This window comes from Scomber japonicus, chromosome 4 (assembly GCF_027409825.1).
Source record: "Scomber japonicus isolate fScoJap1 chromosome 4, fScoJap1.pri, whole genome shotgun sequence".
Classification (NCBI taxonomy): domain Eukaryota; kingdom Metazoa; phylum Chordata; class Actinopteri; order Scombriformes; family Scombridae; genus Scomber; species Scomber japonicus.
The window spans coordinates 16,662,855-16,684,241 of NC_070581.1; the positions used below are offsets into that span (position 1 = coordinate 16,662,855).

General features: G+C 40.6%; 2 protein-coding genes across 2 annotated transcripts in view; one reads left to right on the forward strand and one right to left on the reverse strand.

The window, feature by feature from the left end:
- dip2ba (disco-interacting protein 2 homolog Ba) overlaps positions 1–14,229 on the forward strand; it is a 41,057-nt gene extending 26,828 nt beyond the window's left edge. Inside the window, exons 8-38 of the mRNA XM_053317542.1 lie at positions 127–324; positions 453–544; positions 624–734; positions 1,036–1,159; positions 1,487–1,596; positions 1,847–1,949; positions 2,038–2,102; positions 2,229–2,322; positions 2,588–2,707; positions 2,861–2,975; positions 3,475–3,614; positions 3,790–3,926; positions 4,365–4,445; positions 4,560–4,687; positions 5,044–5,158; positions 5,728–5,929; positions 6,078–6,190; positions 7,955–8,035; positions 8,202–8,325; positions 8,450–8,571; positions 9,006–9,117; positions 9,643–9,752; positions 9,879–10,009; positions 10,144–10,312; positions 10,810–10,980; positions 11,241–11,302; positions 11,438–11,495; positions 11,608–11,682; positions 11,865–12,039; positions 12,145–12,268; positions 12,400–14,229. Of these exons, the coding sequence (XP_053173517.1) occupies positions 127–324; positions 453–544; positions 624–734; positions 1,036–1,159; positions 1,487–1,596; positions 1,847–1,949; positions 2,038–2,102; positions 2,229–2,322; positions 2,588–2,707; positions 2,861–2,975; positions 3,475–3,614; positions 3,790–3,926; positions 4,365–4,445; positions 4,560–4,687; positions 5,044–5,158; positions 5,728–5,929; positions 6,078–6,190; positions 7,955–8,035; positions 8,202–8,325; positions 8,450–8,571; positions 9,006–9,117; positions 9,643–9,752; positions 9,879–10,009; positions 10,144–10,312; positions 10,810–10,980; positions 11,241–11,302; positions 11,438–11,495; positions 11,608–11,682; positions 11,865–12,039; positions 12,145–12,268; positions 12,400–12,652 (3,815 nt within the window). The 3' untranslated portion in view covers positions 12,653–14,229. The remainder of the gene's footprint in view (positions 1–126; positions 325–452; positions 545–623; positions 735–1,035; positions 1,160–1,486; positions 1,597–1,846; positions 1,950–2,037; positions 2,103–2,228; positions 2,323–2,587; positions 2,708–2,860; positions 2,976–3,474; positions 3,615–3,789; positions 3,927–4,364; positions 4,446–4,559; positions 4,688–5,043; positions 5,159–5,727; positions 5,930–6,077; positions 6,191–7,954; positions 8,036–8,201; positions 8,326–8,449; positions 8,572–9,005; positions 9,118–9,642; positions 9,753–9,878; positions 10,010–10,143; positions 10,313–10,809; positions 10,981–11,240; positions 11,303–11,437; positions 11,496–11,607; positions 11,683–11,864; positions 12,040–12,144; positions 12,269–12,399) is intronic.
- A 4,113-nt stretch (positions 14,230–18,342) lies between these two features.
- Positions 18,343–21,126, reverse strand: LOC128357589 (transmembrane protease serine 11D). The gene is made up of 5 exons (XM_053317951.1): positions 21,078–21,126; positions 20,576–20,759; positions 19,892–20,169; positions 18,666–18,808; positions 18,343–18,582 (listed from the first exon to the last, which is right to left on the reverse strand). Exons 1-5 carry the CDS (start codon positions 21,124–21,126, stop codon positions 18,343–18,345), a joined length of 894 nt encoding a protein of 297 aa, XP_053173926.1.
- Between the last annotated feature and the right edge of the window lie 261 nt (positions 21,127–21,387).

The window sequence follows — 21,387 nt, forward strand, 5'->3', positions numbered from 1 at the left end:
ACCCAAATTCTTGTAGCGCATCATTTGAGTTGTCCACAGTGTTATTGTATGGTTACACCCGCACCTGAGCCTTAACTAGTCATGTCCTGACACCTCTGACACATCCGTGCCTCTTTTGTTATCCAGTTCCCCAGCCAGACCCCAACACACCGAAGCCTGAGGGGCGTCAAATCATCCCAGTAAAGGGGGAGCCTCTCGGTGTCGTCAGTAACTGGCCTCCTGCTCTGCAGGCTGCCCTGGCCCGCTGGGGGGCCACCCAGGCCAAGAGCCCTGCCCTCACTGCTCTGGATATCACTGGAAAACCCCTTTACACACTCACATACGGTGAGCTGCATCTCAACCTCATGGCAAATGTTGATATAGCCAATAAGCAAGTCAAGGTTTAGTAATACAACGTTAATACATGATAAATAAGACTTTTAAAAATCTCTGTTGGCTTTTCTTGCACACAGGCAAACTATGGAGTCGCAGTCTGAAGCTGGCCTATACGCTGCTGAACAAACTGGGCACCAAGACAGAACCTGTACTACAGCCTGGAGATCGAGTAAGAATCTGTCATTCACCACTGAATATTTAAAGCATAAAGGAACATGATATGGAAAATAAGTTTTTCTGTCTCTTAGGTGGCACTGGTGTACCCAAACAGTGACCCTGGCATGTTCTGGGTGGCTTTCTACGGCTGCCTGCTTGCAGAGGTCATCCCTGTGCCCATTGAAGTACCACTGTCACGACAGGTAATACGACGCCAGTGAATCTTCTATGGTGATCACTGAGAAACATGAAATCAGAACACATTTTTGTGACACATTGTTATGCTCAGATGTGTTTTAATAAACTTAATGTCATATATGTTCTAATCATCACTGTGTGCAGGGTGTATTTTAATGGCTCATTACTCAAATATCCATGTAAAATCTGGATAAAATGACCTAGATATTGACAGCTGAGAGTATCTGTGATTTTTAATTGCCGTGGTATTTCATGGTGGCCAGTTCAGTGTGTCATAAGTCTCTTTAACCTTGTCTCTCTCTACAGGATGCAGGCAGTCAGCAGATTGGCTTCCTGCTGGGGAGTTGTGGTGTTAGTCTGGCGCTGACCAGTGAGGTGTGTCTCAAAGGACTGCCCAAGACACCAAGCGGAGAGATCATCCAGTTCAAAGGTCAGCCACCCCAAATGCACCACTAGCAATGTTGCTCGCTCAGCTGTTTTTCTGTCTCCTGTGGGCCAATTAGATAAAGCAATTAAAGGGAATATACAGTGTGATGTTTATGGGATAGTACAGGACCAGAATGTGTGTGTGCGTGCATGTGTGTGCGAGGCCTGGTGGTCACTCTGCTATTAAAGCTATTGGCTGTTCACCTTTGCCCTTGACACCCGGAGGCTCAGTCTACGACTTATAATTAGAGCCCTTAAATACACTGTGTTTTTCCTTGTTTTCCTTGAAGTCAGCTAAAATATGTCTCTATGCTTCTTTGACCCCGACCAGGATGGCCAAGGATGAAATGGGTCGTGACAGACACCAAGTACCTGACCAAACCATCCAAAGACTGGCAGCCTCACATCCCCACCGCCAACACAGACACCGCCTACATAGAGGTACTCCTAAAAACATCAAGCGCCAGTTTTAGCCCTCCTAATTTGGTCATAAGACACATTTTAATTGATTTTACTGCTCATGAAACAATTATAGAAGGGTGTGGCTCCCATTTATATTACATGTCTATTTATAAATCCAATGAAATCCTCATGTAGGCCTCATCCACCCTTTTTTTTCATTTAATCTGTCCTATGATGCCTTCGTTGTTTTAATTCATTTATTATGTTGTGTGTGTCTGTCCTAATAAAGTACAAAGCGAGTAAGGAGGGTACAGTGATGGGGGTTGCTGTGTCGAAGATCTCCATGTTGACCCACTGTCAAGCCCTCACCCAGGCCTGTAACTACTGTGAAGGTAAGTGTCTGTGCTTTATGTAACTTATGCCTCTAGTGCTTGTACCTCTTTGTCTTTTGCTCATGTGTTTTTGTGGTTTTTGACTCAGGTGAGACTCTGGTCAACGTGTTGGACTGCAAGAAGGATATGGGCATGTGGCACGGTGTCTTAACGGTGAGATTGAATGCAATAGTCATTTCTGTGTATCCAGATAGTAGTTGAGTAGTGTGTCCATAGTTGACTTTCTTAACATTTAGCACATTGAGACTGACAGTACGTCTGTTTTTTTTTTTCTCGCAGAGTGTCATGAACAGAATCCACACCATCACAGTGCCATATGCTGTCATGAAAGCCTGTCCCATGTCCTGGGTGCAGAGAGTCCACATTCACAAAGGTTTGGCTTTACCTAGTCTTGAATTGATATTTCATTGTTCTTTTAAGAGCCTAATGTCTGTCAACACTAGTTTATTTTCTGTCTATTTTAAATGATAGAATACAGATATAAAACTGAGAGTCTACATACCAGACTACAGTAACATAATAGTATTATAAAATGATTTTATCTCAAATACTAAAAGCAGATTCATATGAGATGAAACCAGTTGTAAATATTGTATGTAGGTGCATAATTTTTAACATGTCCCCTCCCCCTCTTATAGCTCGTGTGGCCTTGGTGAAGTGCCGTGACCTTCACTGGGCCATGATGGCCCACAAGGATCAGAGGGACACTAACCTGTCCTCAATACGAATGCTAATAGTGGCCGATGGAGCAAACCCATGTGAGTCATTTATCCTGCATAAACAAGCTCCCTTTGTCATAAGAGACTACTCTGTAATATAATAATTTGAATGTTTAATGTTAATGTTTGATCATTTTGTCTACTACTACTTCTCTGTTTTTGATCATGTTTCCATGTGGTGTTTGTCATCAGGGTCTGTGTCGTCATGTGATGCCTTCCTGAATGTGTTCCAGTCTCATGGTCTGAAGCCTGAGGTCATCTGTCCATGTGCAACCTCTCCTGAGGTCCTGACTGTGGCCATACGCAGGTACCACATCTGCACAGTCACATGCTCTGGAAAGATAAAAGAGAATTCAAAACTAGAGCATTTTTTCACTCCAACAAGAAGACGGCTTTGCAGAAAATATTCACCAAAAAATTGCTTTTGTTTTACTTGACGGTTTTGTTTTATTGACTCATAACTTTTATTTAACTGACTATCAGACTCATCTAGGAGGAAAAGACTGCAGGAGAAAAAGAGAACACTTTTTAACATCATGCTCTTTTTAGATCAAGTTAAAAAATGATCTCCAGGCAAATATAATTTCACTTCTTTTGGGATATAGCTACTCAGAATTAAAATCATATTTTTCCTGTCATGTTCAAGATTAAAACACTTTTTGGAAAATATAAAAGCTGTACAGTATTTTGAGACTGAGACTTGTTTTGGACATCAGCAGACCTCAACAATGAGTTACCGCTCCGCCGCCTTGCTGTCTGGCTTGTTATTGCTCTCACACTGTCACTTCTTTTTGCTGTCTCTGCAGGCCTGGTGCACGAGGAGCTCCTCTGCCAGCCAGGGCCATCCTGTCCATGGGCGGGCTGAGCCACGGGGTGATCAGAGTGAACACAGAGGACAAGAACTCTGCTCTCACTGTTCAGGATGTAGGCCACATCATGCCTGGAGGTAAGCCAATGCGGTTTGCTGTAATTAGCATTGCAGAATACGGCAGATGCCACATTTTACTGTCCATTGTTACTGTACCTTTCTTTGTTTACCTCTTCTTCTTTATACCAACATCAGAAGACGAGTCCTTGAACACACTTGATGTTAATGTTTTGACCTTGTATGTGTGTTTCAGCTCTGATGTGCATTGTGAAACCAGATGGGCCTCCTCAGCTCTGCAAGACAGATGAAATAGGAGAGATAGTGATCAACTCTCGGGCAGGTGGCACCATGTACTACGGCCTGCCTGGTGTCACCAAAAACACATTTGAGGTCTGTCAGAGTTTAAAACTCATGTTTATTGATGACCAAAATTAGAATATTGGAGTATAGTATAATAACATTAACATTAAGGGGTTGTTAAATATATGTTTGGTATGAGACAAGAAATGTAGTTAAAAGCTTGAACCATCTTGGTGACTTGTCAAAGTTGTTCCTGCATCTTGTCAAAGGTGTGTTGGGATCAGCTCTAGCCCTTGAGACCCGGTGCAATATGCATCATGCAGTAGTTGTATTTATTCTCAAGAAGCGTGCTAAGACTCTGGTCCCATATCTTCTCAGTCCTTGTTTTTGTTACTACAATTTTCTCTGTCTTGGATTTAAATGTAATGTTTTTATATATACAACTTTTAACTCCAGCATCTCTCAATTCTTTTCAATATTGGACTGTAATCTACATGTCCAATGCTTGGTCTCTCTGCTCTTCTCCAGGTGATCCCTGTTAACCAGGCTGGAGCACCTATAGGAGAAATTCCCTTCACTCGAACTGGTCTGCTTGGATTTGTTGGACCAGTAAGGCACACACACACAGAAATTAAGAGTTTGCTTGTCAAAATGTGTCTTGTGAATTAAAGCTGGTGAGATTTCTGTTTCCTGTGCTGAGCTAAAAATCTGTGTCCTCCACAGGGCAGCTTGGTGTTTGTTGTGGGAAAGATTGAAGGGCTGCTGATGGTGAGCGGACGCCGCCACAATGCAGACGACTTGGTGGCCACCGCGCTTGCAGTGGAGCCTGTCAAAACGGTTTATAGGGGGAGGTAAGGTGCTGCCTCTGCTCACTGTGTCAGCCTGCGTGATTTGCTCTGTGTTTGTGTCTGTATTAGGGTACGTTTAGGGACAAGAGATGTGTCCCCAGTTGGTAAAACGCTGATTTTTGGGTCTGTGGTTAAGGTTAGGTTATGGTTATGGTTATGGTCTTTATAAAGAGATCCCAGGTTGTAGCCACAATGAAGATCTGGGGATAGGAGAGAGGAGGGGTTGTTGCTGTTCAAGTTTGTGTGCTGTGTGAAATGCAAGAGAGTCGCTTTAAAGCAATACATGTACCCATAGAAATAATGATAATATTTTGATAATTTGAGGAAAAGCAATAACTCTGGTATGTGTATCTGTGCAGGATTGCTGTGTTCTCAGTCACAGTGTTTTATGATGAGAGGATAGTGATCGTGGCAGAGCAGAGGCCTGACGCCAGTGAGGAGGACAGCTTCCAGTGGATGAGTCGAGTACTGCAGGTAAAGTTGTTTTTTAATTATAATTTTTTTTTAAAGATGAAATTCAGTACAGGATTAAAATTGATTTATCCTTTAACAATAGTTAAATGTAACAAATCTAAAACATTGATAAGATAAAGAATATTTCTGACATGAAAATACTGCGTCAAGTAAAAAGAATGAAGAACGTATAAATCACAATCACTCATTAATCGTTCTGTGTCCTTTTTGGCCCAGATTTTATGCTGTGCTAATCTCACTCCTTTTCTTCAAGTACTGACAAAAGAACTGAGTTATAGAACTAGTTCCAAATCACAGCCAAATCCAGAATTTTGCAAAGATTCAATAAATATTTTATTTTTTTATGATGGCATTTAGTTGTACTTACTATTATGTCACATATTCTCCCTTTTATGACTTAAGTTGTGCTTGTGTACATTTCAAAATCATGACAGGTAAAATAAAGGTTTTAATAACTTGATTAAAATTAGAGAAAGAGACACAGCAACCTTTTCTCATTAGGAAATGATATGTTGTCTTCATTTAGCATTCATTAAACTATAAAACGTGATGATTTATCTTCTGCCCAGGCCATCGACAGTATCCACCAGGTTGGCCTGTACTGCCTTGCGCTCGTCCCAGCCAACACCCTCCCAAAGACTCCGCTCGGAGGCATCCACATCTGCGAAACCAAGCAGAACTTTCTGGAGGGAAACCTGCACCCCTGCAATATCCTCATGTGCCCACACACCTGTGTTACCAACATGCCCAAACCACGCCAGAAACAGCCAGGTAGGGCGCCTTATATCTACTGATTCTTACAATACAACATTAGAAATATTATGTTGATTTTGTAGTTTGCAGTTTGGGGTTTGACTGTTTATCAAACATGTAAATGTGTCACTGTATAGATGACACTCATTGTCTCTCATTTGTTCAGTGGATGTTGGTCCAGCTTCTATGCTGGTCGGCAACTTGGTGGCAGGGAAGCGGATCGCTCAGGCTACAGGTAGAGAGCTGGGTGTGGTGGAGGACCAGGATCTAATCCGAAAGGTAACATATGACACACAAAGCACAAACCACTCTTTCACCACACTGACTCTTTAAATAGTTGTGGCATCTCTCAGTACGGTGTTAGGAAACTGTCTTGTCTCCAGTTTTATAACTTATATTACTGTGTTTAATTAGTGTTACTGTGGATATTTATAATTGGAAGCAAACTATGACTCTAACATTAACACCTGGACAAATAAACTTTGTACTCTTTCTATTCCCAGTCATTACACATAAATTACACATAAACCTATGCAAAGTAAACTGATTTATACACTGAAAATGCTCTAAATGTGTTCTCATATTTACCAAGTGATATGTGACTCTATAACTGTGAAAAGAAAGTGGATGCTTATGTCTTTTACCTAAATCTCTGTTGTTGTTCTGCCTTTACTTGGGGTGGGCTATAGCTCTGTATGTGGCCCACCATGATGGTAAGGCTCTAGTCTGGCCCCCACCTGTCCTTGCTTCCGCTGCTTCTGTGAGTCAGATGTGCTTTTGCAGCCGCAATAGCCTGATGACCACCAGCAACAGCTTGTCCCGATGCACAGAGATGACTGTCCAGGCTGGCTCCTCGGCCAGCAGGGGTCCACACACATAAGCTGATATATACTAATATACTAATACACTAAAAGTGAAGTTTAGCAGTGTCCCATAATAGACTCTCTCTGCCATCACCTTATAAAATGGGAGTTGGCCAGAAGCCTAGTAGCTCAAAGGCTCAGCAGTAGATTATCATTCATCAACTCTTAAGTGAATTAAAGTTTCTTGTCATTCAAAAAAATACTTTAAGGAGGTGATTCAGGCTTTAAGCAATGACTATTATTTTTTATAACAGTCTTCTAGTATATGTGACCTTATAAAAGACATTATAATTTTTCATTGTAAAAAGCATTAATTAAGAACATGTTTGGTGTGCACCTCTGCCTGCTGTGTTCACTGTGATGCTCCTCGTGTGTAGCATGGCTTGATGAGTGGTCAGAGCAGCCGGTCTGCATGATTTGACACTCGATTCACTGACGACCTGTCTGACTGAGAGAGCGGATGGCACAAAGCCAGCCGGTGATTTTAATACGGCCAGCGATGTGACACTGCTATATATTATGTTTGTTTGTCCAGAGAGCGTCATGGTGTTAACCTTATTTCTTTGTTTTATTTATGTGCTGCCCAATGTTCACTTGGCTTCTACCTTTTTAAAGGATTTCTTTGCTTTCACGTCCTGTCCTGTTCTGACCTGTGCTCCTCAGCTTATTGACACTACTGATCAAGATGCTAATAATGCATTTAATATTTCTTTTGGATTGCTTTCTTGAAGCAACTTTATTTAAGCAATAGAACACCAAGCCTCTAATATCTGGTGGAAATGAAAGTTGTCATACCATTTGTTTGAAAGGTCCATAGCTTGTTAGTTATTGACAGTGGTTCCAATTTGCCTCCCACCAGGTGCAGATGGTCCCAGCATGACCCTGCACTTGGCAAAAAAAGTACTCTCTGGACACTGCCATGTTCCTGTTGTGTGTTTGTCCATCTCTGAGTGTGAGGTCAAAAGCCTCACAGAATATCTTTGTTTGTTTCATATTTCACACAAAATCAGTTTGAAATGACCTGACTTTATCTGTTTTCCGACCAGATTTTACATGTTTGTATTTGTCAGTCATTTTTAAATGGATTATGATTTATTAAAGACGCAGCGTTGTGTAGTTTCCAGTGACTCTGTTGTTGACCTTTTATTGGCTTGACATATTCCTCTGTGAACCTTTTCAGCACCAGTTCTTGTCTGAAGCCCTGCAGTGGAGAGCCCAAACTGACCCAGACCATGTTCTCTATGTGCTGCTCAATGCAAAGGTAGAGTAGACACATACTCATCAAATCAATCTGAGATGAGACATTTGTAGTAAGAATCAATACATGAGATATACATACTGACTATTTTTGGCTGTGGTTATGTAGCTAATGGTGATCCATTTTGTTGGGTGTGAGTTCATCTGTCCTTCCTCTGTTTTTGCTGTAGGGGGTGGCAGTGTGCACAGCCACTTGTGCTCAGCTTCACAAGAGAGCAGAGAAAATCACAGCTACCCTTATGGAGAGAGGGGGCCTCAACACAGGAGACAACGTGGTGCTACTTTATCCCCCGGGTAAACACATACAATCACCCCTCGTTACTGTATCTCTGTTCTTAATTTTCAATTTTACATGCAGTGAAAAAACAGCAGTATATTTTTAGTTCATGAGGTTCTTGTCTCTCTCTTACTTGTGCAGGTATTGACCTGATCGCTGCCTTCTATGGCTGTCTCTATGCTGGGGTCATCCCTGTGACGGTGAGGCCGCCCCACCCACAGAACCTGGCCGCTACACTGCCCACTGTCCGCATGATCATTGACGTGAGTGCCCACCACAGTATCATGAGCTAAAATCAAAAACTATCTTCTAAGTGTCTAGTACTCCTGTAGTGTTATGAAATCAAGCATTAACAGAGCATAATAGACTAATGAATGTACTTTCAAAAATGTAATTTGAAAGGGGCCATGTACAGTTTTTTGATGAGCTTATAGCTAGTCCCTTGTCATAATTAAAGAATATTTCAGCACAATAACAACCAGTACTAGTCAAAAAATATAATACAGGGGATAATATAGAATAAAATAATACAGCTGTGAAGTCTGTTTGATCCATCTAACTCTTTTACCTTGAGGGGAGCAAATTAAATGTAATTTTACCACAGGGATCAATAAAGTAACACTTCAGTACTTTCAATGGAAGATTTTTTTGTTATGTCCTTGAATGAACGTGTCTGTATATTTGCTTTGTGTTACAGGTGAGCAAAGCAGCCTGCATCCTCACCACTCAGCCTCTCATGAGGATCCTCAGGTCCAGGGAAGCTGCTGCCAGCGTCAACGTCAAGACGTGGCCTACTATTATCGATACAGGTCCGGTTGAGAGCTCTTCAAATTAGAGCAGTTTAAAGCCATAAGGCATGATGTGAAGCAACTGTGACTGCAGTTATTATATATTGCATTTGTTACTATACCTATCACCTTTATGACACATCTCTTGGGGCAGACCAGATTTAGTACAAAAACCTGAGACTAACGTGTACCACTTCTGACCACAAGGTGTCCTGGTCGCTCTTTCCTTTACTTTGGGGAAACTATTTTAGTCTTCTCTCATTTACTAGAAGGGTGATTAATCTAATGTAGATTACAAAGCTATATATGTTATCAACAAACATTAACCTTTTTCTTAAAATAATCGGGCAGTTCTTGAAAGTTGCACATGGCTTTGAAATGTGCAATTAAAGGCACATTTACATTATAGCATCCTCCCACACAACAAAAACACTGAACCATTATGAGAGTGCATTTCCAATAGGAAACAGTTATATCAACAGTAGAACATTGAAATTATTTTGCCTAGTAAAATAAATAAAAGATTCCTCTTCTCTCTCCTTACAGATGATCTCCCCAGAAAGCGGCCTCCACACTTCTATAAACCACCTACAGCTGAGATGCTGGCCTACCTGGACTTCAGTGTGTCTACCACAGGCATGTTGACTGGAGTCAAGGTACATCAGAAATCATGCTGCACATGATAAAGGAAATTTGGTTGACAGGAATAATATTTCTGTATGTCTTATTTGTAACACAAAGTATTTTAAAGAGTTTCTTTTTATTTCCTGTTTCTTCTTCAGATGTCTCACGCCGCAGTCAGTACTCTGTGCCGCTCCATAAAGCTGCAGTGTGAGCTCTACTCCTCACGCCAAATAGCCATCTGCCTGGACCCCTACTGCGGCCTGGGCTTTGTCCTGTGGTGCCTCTCCAGGTATCTCAAACACACACACACACACACACACACACACACACACACACACACACACACACACACACACACACATATCATATTTCACATCACATGCTGTTTCAGTTGTTGCTAGAGCAAGTGTTTTTTTCGTCCAGTGTTTACTCAGGTCACCAGTCCATCCTTATCCCTCCGCTGGAGCTGGAGAGCTCGCTGCCTCTGTGGCTGAGCACGCTCAGTCAGTACAAGATCAGAGACACCTTCTGCTCCTACTCTGTCATGGAGCTCTGCACCAAGGGCCTGGGCACCCAGACGGAGATGCTGAAGGTCAGAATCACAGCCAAAACAATGAAGATTACTGCTCTGTTGTATCTGTTATTACTCTAATAATAACACAGCGATACATTTGTTTTAGACTGGTATCCTGTCTGCTGCAAAGGAAAATAATAAACACCTGTTTCATTTAATCATTAAAAAAATATCGTGTTTTTAATGATGTAATGGGAACAAAGTAATGAGCCTATAATCAGTCCGATAAGTGAGCAATTGATATAGATTTTCAAAATTCTTGCACACCTTTATGTGAGAATGAAAAGTAAGCTCCAGCACATCATCACTTCCATAGCATTTAAAAAATATGTTACAGAAGAACTTCATCTGACTGATTATAGTGGTTACATAGAGCTCAATATTTCTGCTTTATATTCTGTTGCTATGTCAAAGGACTTTGGTTAAAAATGTACTGATGCGGAGTTCCCATTTGTGTTAATATCAGTCTTCACTGTTATAAGTGTGAATAACCTTTAAGCCGTGCGTGTCTATAGGCGCGGGGTCTGAATCTGTCATGTGTGCGGAGCTGTGTGGTGATAGCAGAGGAGCGGCCTCGGCTCGCCCTCACACAATCCTTCTCCAAACTTTTCAAAGATCTCGGCTTGTCACCACGAGCCGTCAGCACTGCCTTCGGCTCCAGAGTCAACCTGGCCATCTGCCTGCAGGTCGGTTTCATATTATGTTATGAGTTCACACTAGAACTGACGCTAATTTTACTCATTTGTTGGTGTTGTATGCATCATTTACCTGCCAGGTTTTTTTGTAAAATTGTACTGGTACTCACTGCACATATCGTTCTTTATTCTTCTATACAGAAGTGTTTTTCCATAACAACCATACGTATTTCTGAATAAGAATAACCTATTGATAATCTAACAGTCTTTCTCACATTTTATATTTTTTATTTTCCTCTCTGTGTCACCAGGGCACTGCTGGACCAGACCCTTCCACCGTGTATGTTGACATGAAATCTCTGCGCCATGACAGGTAAGACAAGAGACTTTTTAAACAGTATGAAAACAACTAAAGTGATCACATGATGCGGTTGGTGAAAACAAACAAGGTGAGTCACTCAAATCCATAAGAATGATTGACAAGCCATGTTTCGTCTGTGTCCCTCAGGGTGAGGCTGGTGGAACGAGGAGCGCCACAGAGTCTTCCACTCATGGAGTCAGGCACTGTACGTATTGATTATCGGCTCATTTGTGTGATAGTCGTACTGGTCACAGAGCCAGAGAGGTTAATAGAAGTGGTTGTCAAGCTAAACTCAAGCTCTTATGTTCTCCTCTAAGATCCTGCCGGGGGTGAGGGTCATCATCGTGAACCCAGAGACCAGAGGCCCGCTGGGGGATTCCCATCTTGGGGAGGTGAGTGGGCAAAAAGGATCATGTTCCTCTTTATGATTCTGGGATGTATTAAGTACTCTCACTGGCACAGAGTGAAGCACAAAAATCACTTTTTTTTTTAGACAACTGCTCAGATTGTAGAGATCCCACAAATACTAAACATATGCCAGTCCTTACTCATTCACCTTTCTGTCTTTATGCAGATCTGGGTGAATAGCCCTCACAGCGCCAGTGGCTACTACACCATCTATGGGGAGGAGAGCCTGCAGGCAGACCACTTCAACACCAGACTCAGCTTTGGGGAGCCCCACACTCTGTGGGCCAGGACTGGCTACCTGGGCTTCATCAAGAGGACCGAGCTGCTGGATGCAAGCGGAGGTGAGAAGACATTTCAAACACGTTAATCACATTCAGTAATACGACTTTGAGAGGTGATTTCTTTGTGTTTGTGTGTGACTTGTTTTTGGTCTTTTTCTGCTTCAGATCGTCATGATGCCTTGTTTGTGGTGGGCTCTCTCGATGAAACGCTGGAGCTGAGGGGATTACGTTATCACCCTATTGACATCGAGACGTCTGTGTCTCGATCTCACCGCAGCATCGCAGAGAGGTGAGCTTTCTCCAAATATGACTCTTTCTGTGAATAATTGATTATTTTCTTTACAGACGTTAAACTCACTGATATCAACCACGGCCTGCAGTTCACACAGTAACATGATCTACTCTCGTCTTGCCCCTCAGCGCTGTGTTTACATGGACCAACCTGCTGGTGGTAGTGGCGGAGCTGAGCGGCTCGGAGCAGGAGGCCTTGGACCTGGTGCCCCTTGTCACCAATGTGGTCCTGGAGGAGCATCACCTCATCGTCGGGGTGGTGGTCATCGTGGACCCCGGGGTGATTCCCATCAACTCCAGAGGAGAGAAGCAGAGGATGCACCTGCGAGACTCCTTCCTGGCAGACCAACTGGACCCCATCTACGTGGCCTACAACATGTGATCGCCCTTCACCTTCTCCTACTGATGAAAATGCAGAAAACTGAGCCCGGCTCGGAGAAGAGATGTGAGGGAGAAGGAGTGCGTACAGTAGCTTACCCCAATATTAAACATCAGACACACATTCAGAACACCAAACAATTTTAGGAATGCAAGTACAGTACCAGTACTGTTGCGAGAACGTGCTTCCCTCTCAGAACTGTTCCTTGCTTCCACCTGCTCTATCACTGCGGTTCGGGTTCACTGACAGTTTTGCTTTGGGGGGGAAATACGAGACATGACACATCTGTCAACTGAAGGAAATGTGATCTGCAATCCTCTCTGCGCATCCTACTTCTCCCTCATCGCTCCAATTCATGTTTTGTTTTGTTTTTTAAAGACATTTTTAAGTACATACTCTCATCAAAAAAAAACAAAATCCTCCCCACTCTCCATTCATCGGTTTTTATGCTGAACCATTCATCCCTCTGAGTGCTTTTTTTTTTTTTTTTTAACACCTTCACTTCAGGATGGTGCACTGGAACTGCTGAGAGGAGCTGGAACTTTCCCCCTTGCACTTTAAGTCCTTGCACCTCTGAGTCTACTTCCTGTCTCGCCTGCCTCAAGGGGACAGCCCCCCCCCCCCTCTCATGTTTGCTGCTTTCACATGAGCAAATCCACATCAGTATTACAAGAAAAAAAAAAGTGCCACCAGCAAGTGCAGCCTACAGGGGCAGTCCTGACATATTAACTTGCTACCGGGATGCACCGTGGCTTTCACCTCCCATCACACACTGTATACGCGAGCAGACACGCTGTCACGAAATGTCCTAAAAAAAATGATGCACTTGAATTATTTGTTGGTGTGGGAAAAGAAAGACTAGCTTCATGAACATACAAACCTGGATGAGCTCTGATGGGCAGAAAACACAGATTCTTCATTTTCAGTAGGATTTGGTCCGTTAGATAGCTCTTATGACTGTGATAGTACTAATACAGTTTTTTAAAAGCACCATTTTTCAGAAGAGGAGTTGAAGCTGTACGTGGTGTTTGGGTGTGCATGCTAAATTGGGAGTGCAATCAATGTCTAGAAGGAGAAAAGAAAACCGTAACATGCAGAGGAGTCACACGGCAGAGGATCGGTTGGCTCGGTGACTATGCTGAATATTTTGGGAGAGCGTCGCCCCAGCTTGTGCCTCACATGTGTCACTGTTATATTACAGTCACAGCTCTGAAAAATAGCCACCTGGTGCACTTTGAAAAACCCTGAAGGTCATCTAACAACTTTTATTGTTGCTGTGAAGATATTTCTAGAATCATTAAAGCCTTTCTAAACTTCTAGATGAAAAAATATTCCATCTGTTGCCAAATAAAAAAAGATTTTTCATCCATTTCTCAAGTTGCGACTAAGTTTCCGCTCTAGTTAGCTGAAAATAACATAGGTCCTGAATTTCTTTGTAGAACACAAACATAAATTAACACATTGGAAAGCTTAATTGAATGCATACCAAGATAACTGATGGTAAAACTTGTAAATCTTTGTCCAGATTAGGATAAAGAAAGGTGTTAAAAAAATCTTTTTTTACTATGCAACAGAATACCAAACAGAACACAGTTTATTCAGTTCTCAGAAAGTCTCATGTTAACTAATGTGACTTTTAGTTTTAGACTTTTAATGGTAATGCATGAAAGCACAAACTGGGGCAAGGCAGTGCAGATTTAAGCTTTATGGTTCATTCAGTTTGAAAAACGTATGTTCCAGAGCTTTTAACCATATATCATAGTCTTCATTAGCAGACAGTTTTCTCAGTTTTTGCGGATTTGTCAAAGAGTGCTCAGAACTGAGGAAAGTTTGAACATCTAGAGAGCAAATGAGGTCGTGTAACACAGTCGAAAGGTCCAGAATAAGCCAGCAAGTGTCCCTGGAGTCTTTTGTCGAGGTTTAACAGAGTTACCTGGTTTGAAATGATGCGAGCCGCTAGCTCATATCATCGAATTGATTTTCATTGAATCTTACGATCACAGTTGATTAGGGAAATGTAGATTATTAGAAGGCAAGTCAGTGCCTTTAAACAGGAAAGCACCAATGTCACATTTCTGATTATGGACTGTTGAATCTCTAAACGATATCCAGAATGAGGACTGAACTTTGCCTTACTGAAACCTGTGGAACTTTTTATTTGTAACTCCTAATTCCTAGCTGTGCTTTTAGTATTACTGAAGAACTTTTCCACTGACTTTCACACATGAGTTCAACACACCAGTTTATAATTCGAAACACATATCACATTTATAGAGGTGGGGAGGGGGGGGGGGGGTGGTCTTGTTCTTTTTAAGTTTGCAGTCATGCCTTTCTCATTTCATCAATTCCATTTAAACCAATTCTTTATGAATGTCTATAAAACACTGAAATTAAAAACGGTAACGATAATTAGGAATGAACAATAATCAGATTCAGAAGAGTTATAAGCAACCTGTGTTTAAAAAAATGTCAGAATCCTCCTTTAAAAGAAGAAAGGAGGTGATTAATGAGGGTAAGGATGTCGTCTGTATACTGTATTTTAGAGGTCAAATACTGTATTACTGGTGTTAATGTGTACATGGAAATGTACTTTGTTGATAAAACTTGACTGATCTTTCATACTTGACAGCATTTTTCTGCATTGTTAATTTAAAGGTATCACATCGCAAAAGAGAAAAAGGTTTCCGATTATTTTGGTAGGAATAATGTGCACTTTCCCAATATCATTTTGTGCGTGCGTGTGTGTGTGTGTGTGTGTGAGAGAGAGAGAGTGAGAGTGTGTCCAGTTTTACAGTGATATTTGGCTTTTCTGGTGCAACAAGGTTTGTCTCAAGGTTTGTTTCTTTTTTTTTCTTTTTCTTTTTTTTTAATGAAAATGATCCCAGAATATTGAAACCATTTTAAAAAATTTCTTCTTTTTAAAAAAATGTCGCCTCCACTGTATTTTCATTCTTTCCATCCAAAATTGGAATTTAATATATTTTGTAGGGGTTTCATCAATATTTTCCTGATGTAATCTTTCTTTGAAACTGCACATTTTCTGCAAAAAGCTTGACATTCGACACATCAATAAACCACTCTCCATTCAGTGACAGACACTGACATGTATGCGAGCCAGTATCTGGGGCAAATCTCATGAATAAGTGAACCTTCTGAGCTATTATGTGATAATTGCTTTGTTGCTACTGTTTCACTCGGACAAGTTTTAATAAAGTTTTATAATTTCATGTTGGCCTTCAAGCCTTTTCAATAGACATTGGTGCTATTCAATAAGGGAAAGTTGACATACCTTTGTCCTCCAATGTCATTACAAAGGTTTCTTTCTGGACGCCTTTTTTTTTGTGTGAAAACAAGTTGTTCTTTTTCCATGCCAACATTTTCAAACTTCACACTCACTGCTCTTTTCTGAAATTGTTTTGTCATCACCGGTTTTCATCAGCTCTGAGATCTGATGAAAAAAAATCTCTCAACAGGCAACTCGACATGGACAATGCAAGTCGACACACCCATCATTTCCATTTGATTATTTATTTCAGTTTTACAAGTTGTCGTGTTGTGAGGAATAACGCATTTTCAAACCTCCAAAGTTATTCTAAGCACAAAATATACATGAGGTAATGAAATTAGGATCTTTCACACACACACAAAAAAAAAAACCAACTCAAGGGCCCACAATGTATACCTCAACGACTGTTCACTATGCATCGTCGAGCTGCAGCAAAGACATTCTGAACTAGTTTAATGGTGCGATAACTTCTAACAACATGTCTTACTTGACATAACACTGTCACGGTGTCATTGGATGTGTTTCATGTCAAATAAAAAAAAAAAAAAGCTTTGTCAAAGTATCTTGTCTTTTTTTTCTCCTCCTGTCAACCAAAACACTTCTCTGGAAGCTTCAGGTATCAGCTCCTGCATTAAAGAGAAATAGCATCTTCCCTCCACCAGGTGTCACTATGTCTAAATGAAACATGCTCCTGTAATGATGTCATCAGTTTGTCAGGCTCTGATTTGAGCACATCTACCTGCTGTTTACAAGTTCCTACAAATACATACATATGTATTTCCACTTGTCACTTCATAATTGAAACAATGATGCCAATAAATGTTTTGTTAACTGGTCAACAGATTTTTAAAAGCCTTTAAGGGCCATACCACTTATTTTGCTTGTGTTACACTTATTACTCCCATTTAAACAAGCTTGAATTGTGCGTTTTGTTGACAATTAATTTGAAAGGTCTGTGCAGTTTTCCTCTGCAACTGTGGTGTGACTGACACTAATAATGCAGACTTAATGTTCATTGTGATGGAGCGTCAAGTTTCTGACATTGAATTTTCATGCCATTATGGTTTCCCCAAATGATGGCGCCACATACATCATAAAATCTAAAAACTACAGCATGCATGTGACAATTTCCAGAAAGTGTACATAATTTGTAGTTAAGGAACTGAAACTGGCAGCAACACTGGTAATATGACACCACTTTTTTTATGAGGCTTCTTTTATGAAGTGGTTCTAAGTTGTAATAAATGGCTTTATCACTGGTTACCAAATAATCCATCAATAAAATCACATTTTGGGTTTCAAGGTTGTGAAATAAATGCTCATAGGTTTCTCATTTATTATCCATTCAGTTTGCAATTCTAATGTTAATAAGTTGTTTTTGGTCAACCTTTCCCAGAAGGTAAAGGGTCTAATGATCTATTGGAGCGCTCTTCCTGATGTCATGCTGGAGTACAACAAACATCAGCTGAATGTTCAAAACTTGCAACCTGAAAGTTGTACTTATTAACCAAGCAGAAACAATGTTTGAGTAAATAATTTATTACCCACCAAAGCAATTAGTTCAAACTTACAAACCCTTTATATTGCATGCTTTATAAGAGAGTGTAATATTATGCAATATAAATGTAAATGTTAACTGCCCTATGAGTAAATATAGTTTTTGGAAATTGGTGAAAGTATAAACCTTAATTTTGAACATATTGTTTCCTGAACACTGCAGGAATTACACACAGCTTTTAATGCTCAGGGTAAAGGTCCTTAAATAATTATTACAGCACTTGAATTTATTGGCTGACGATAAAATTTAAGACATTCTTTCCTGTGGAGTTGAGATTTAAACTAAAACGTGACCTATATCTCTACTACACAGCAGGCTATTCCACTATCTAGAGGCTACAAATCTCAGCATTTGTACAATGTACAGCTCAAAGATTACTAACATTCCTTCAAGACTTAAGTTATTAGTCTCAGTATGATTGATTAAGAGTAGAACACTCAAAAATATGCTTCATCTGGACTGTGAGTGGTTCATTGAGTGTGATTGACAGTGGCATCTCCTTGGTAACATCAATCTGATTGACATCACTAGAGGAGCAGCTTTTGTTGTATTTTTACACTGCAGTATTGATACTTGCTGCTCTAATTGTTCTGTATTCCTGTAATGTCCTGTATTCATGTCATGTTCTTCATACTGGTTGAGAAAAATGAATCAGCATGACCTTTCAGCATGACCTGGAAGCTTTGATAGACTCACTGACCCAGTGATGTTAAAGCTAAAAAAACAAAACATAAACATTGACAAAGTGGTGATGAGTTAGGGGAACATATCACTAATCCAGGTGACGACACGTAAAATCAAGACATGCAACATTCAAACAGTCCGATGTACAGCGGTGAGCGGTGATGTTTATTGATGATTCAGCAGCATCAGAGCAGCACTGAGCAGAGCTGAGCTGAGTCTGATGTTCAGTCTGTGTGCAGCGGACTCTGCCTGGCTCGTCTCCAGCCAGCCTGAAAACCTGCTTGTTCGAGCGTACACCCCCGGCCTGTGAGGAAGTCCACAGTCATCCCCAAAACTTGTCACTCCGACCACATAGAAGCTCTCCTCATCCTCGCTGTAGCACTGCAGAGGACCCCCACTGTCACCCTGAGACACACACATAAACAAATAGCCTTCTTATTGAAATGAAACCTGTGGCCTGCACGCACAAAACGTACAAATATGATCACCTGACAAGCATCAGCCGCTCCGCTCTCCAGTCCTGCACAGATCATGTTTTCAGTGATGAGGCCGTTATACCAGCTCATCAGGTTACATGTTCTCCTGTCGATGAGCTCCACCTCGGCTTCCTGCAATCTGTTCATCATCCTGCCTACAATAAACAGTCCATAATAATATCACTTATCATAACTAATTATTTATGAATGGGACATGCATTAATACTTAATTATTAATGCAGATTAGCTACAAGCTTTTTAACTTTAAGTATTTAAAAACACAAGAGGAAAATAAAACAGAATACAGTTAAATATTACATTAAGTTTGCACATATAAAAAATGTGTATATGTATAGATTCTATTTATATGTGTACTAAATATGTAACTGTACATTGTAAATATAATATAGTTCTCCCTTTTATCTCTATGTTTGTATACTTTGTTCTATTTTACTGCCTGTTTTATTCTATTCTAATTTGAAATCTATTGATATTTATTAATACATTTTTTGTGTGTGTAATGAGGAGAGGCCTAGGCTGCATTTCACTGTGCAATCCTGTGTTGTATAAAATAAAACTGAACCTTGAACCTTGAAATAAAATAAAATATGAATGGTCACAAAAAACTGAGACATACAAGAAATGCAGTTACTGTGCAGAAATAATAAGTTGATAAGTTTCCCCACAACTAATTCATAAAAGATAAGTGCATGAATAAAAATGTATTGGTTTTGTCTTTGCACAAATTACCCACTCACATGTTTGTTTGTTTGTTTGTTTGTGTTCAGCAGAAGTTGGCATTGCAGCTCTGCAAAATGTCAATAAATTATTAATCAACCATTAATACACACTTGATAAAAGGTTCCTGGGTGAAGTGTGTTCATTAAATATATGCCTTTGCTTTAACTTGACCTTATAATTATGGTAACTGCCACAATATTGTTCTTTATTTGTATTTTTTGTGCTTTTCTAGTCGACTGTAGAGGAGCAAACGTTTCTGACCAGACAAGACCGGACTCTTGACCAGCTCGTCCTTGAAAAAGATATTTTTAATTTCATTTTCAGGTTAAGTGAAGGTTAATGTGTCATATAGTAAAGTGGTACCTTCCCCCTCAACAGGGAGTCGGAGTCAGTCAGAGAAGCCGGCAGGGATTCAATGTCAAGTACTCTCAAAATGAAAGGTCATCATCCTGCCTTTCATTATAATCCTTCAGAATCAGTGAATTCTTTACACCAACCTTTGTAGAAGGTGCTTCCCCATCCTGTGATGAAACAGTGGCTGAAGTTGAGGATGAACTCGTGCGTCATGTTAAGAGGAGTGCAGATGGGCTGAACCTGGTCAGTGAATTTAAGAGGAGAGCTGAGGAGCAGAAGTGTCATGTCGTTGTCAGACGTGACGTGGTTGTAGTTCTCATGCATTTTGACCTTCCTGATGGAGCGGATCTGTGCATTTTTTCCCGGAGCAGATAACACACCATGTCCTGCCACCACGTACAAATAAGCTCTGCTGATTCTTCTGGACACAAAACAGACATAATATGATGTTTAATGACTCTGACTCACCAATATTTTGTTACTTACCCACTATCAGTCACCAACCCTTTATTTCTTTATAATCACAGGCCACTAACTTACTCTACTCCTTCCTAAATAGTGCACAAAGGTTGAGCTAAATCAACTGATGATTGACTGTCTTTAACATTTTTATGATATATCTATACAAATATACACACGTACACACTCTGTAAGACTCACACTGAGAGAAGGCGATAACAACAATCATGAAGACTTGTGGAGAAAGTAAAAGTAAATAAATCACTGCATTTCTGTGTCATAGTCACAGCTGGATTCATGGAGTTATACATCATTGGACTAGCAGGTGCAGGTCAGTCACATGACTTTGGTGTGTAAATTATACTCACCTGTATTTGTGGAAGCAGTGTGCGGCCGTGAGCACCCAGAGACTGTTGAGGATTGTCCCCCCACAGTGATGCCTGAACATGTGCCGGATGCTGACCTGCCAGGGCCACGCGCCCTCAGGAGCCTCCCGGCCCCCCACTATCCGAGATGTACCTGGAGGGCCGACCAGGGGCCGCTGCCCACAACCTCAGAGACACAATCAAAAGAAGTTTTAATGTAATTTTAAAATGACATCTCCACTGCTGAGGGGTATAATCTATCTATGTTAGATATTTAATGTCATTCATGTTTTGGTAAGAATACTCTGAGATGATAAGGCTAAAGTTGCCAATCAACAGGAAATCATTTTTCAGTGTTGATGTTGTGCTGATAATTTAAAATTGTGCATGTTTTTATTGTGTATGTACAGATGTGTGCCAACACTGCAAACAAATTTATTTCTGAGATCATAAAGGGTAATCAATCGAGGTACGCAGTTGGTCGAGTGGTTAGAGCACAGCCAACCCCGGTTTGAATCCCGGCCACATGTCACACCCGCCTCTATTTCTCCCATGTCTCCTGTCTGTGTACTGCTAAAATGGTGTCTATGCCAGACAAAATCTTAAAAAAAACAAAAAAGGTAATCAATCAATCAATCAATCAATCAATCAATTGTGCTTCTCAGATTTTTCCCTATATTTCTCTGTTTTAGGTCTTTGTAAATTGAATATCTCTGGATCTTAAACTGCTGACAAAATAAATAATCTGAAGATGACATTTAACAAAGAACTGAAAACAATAGTAGGGTTGAAGCACTGCTCTAAATATTTAGAAA

Coding starts and splice junctions, on each gene's coding strand:
- LOC128357589 (XM_053317951.1), bottom strand. CDS start 21,126: ATGGGAGAAATAGAGGCGGGTGTGACATGTGGCCGGGATTCAAACCGG. Junction 18,809..19,891: donor GGGAAGCACCTTCTACAAAG/GTTGGTGTAAAG, acceptor TGTTTATTGTAG/GCAGGATGATGAACAGATTG. Junction 18,583..18,665: donor GAGCGGCTGATGCTTGTCAG/GTGATCATATTT, acceptor TGTGTGTCTCAG/GGTGACAGTGGGGGTCCTCT.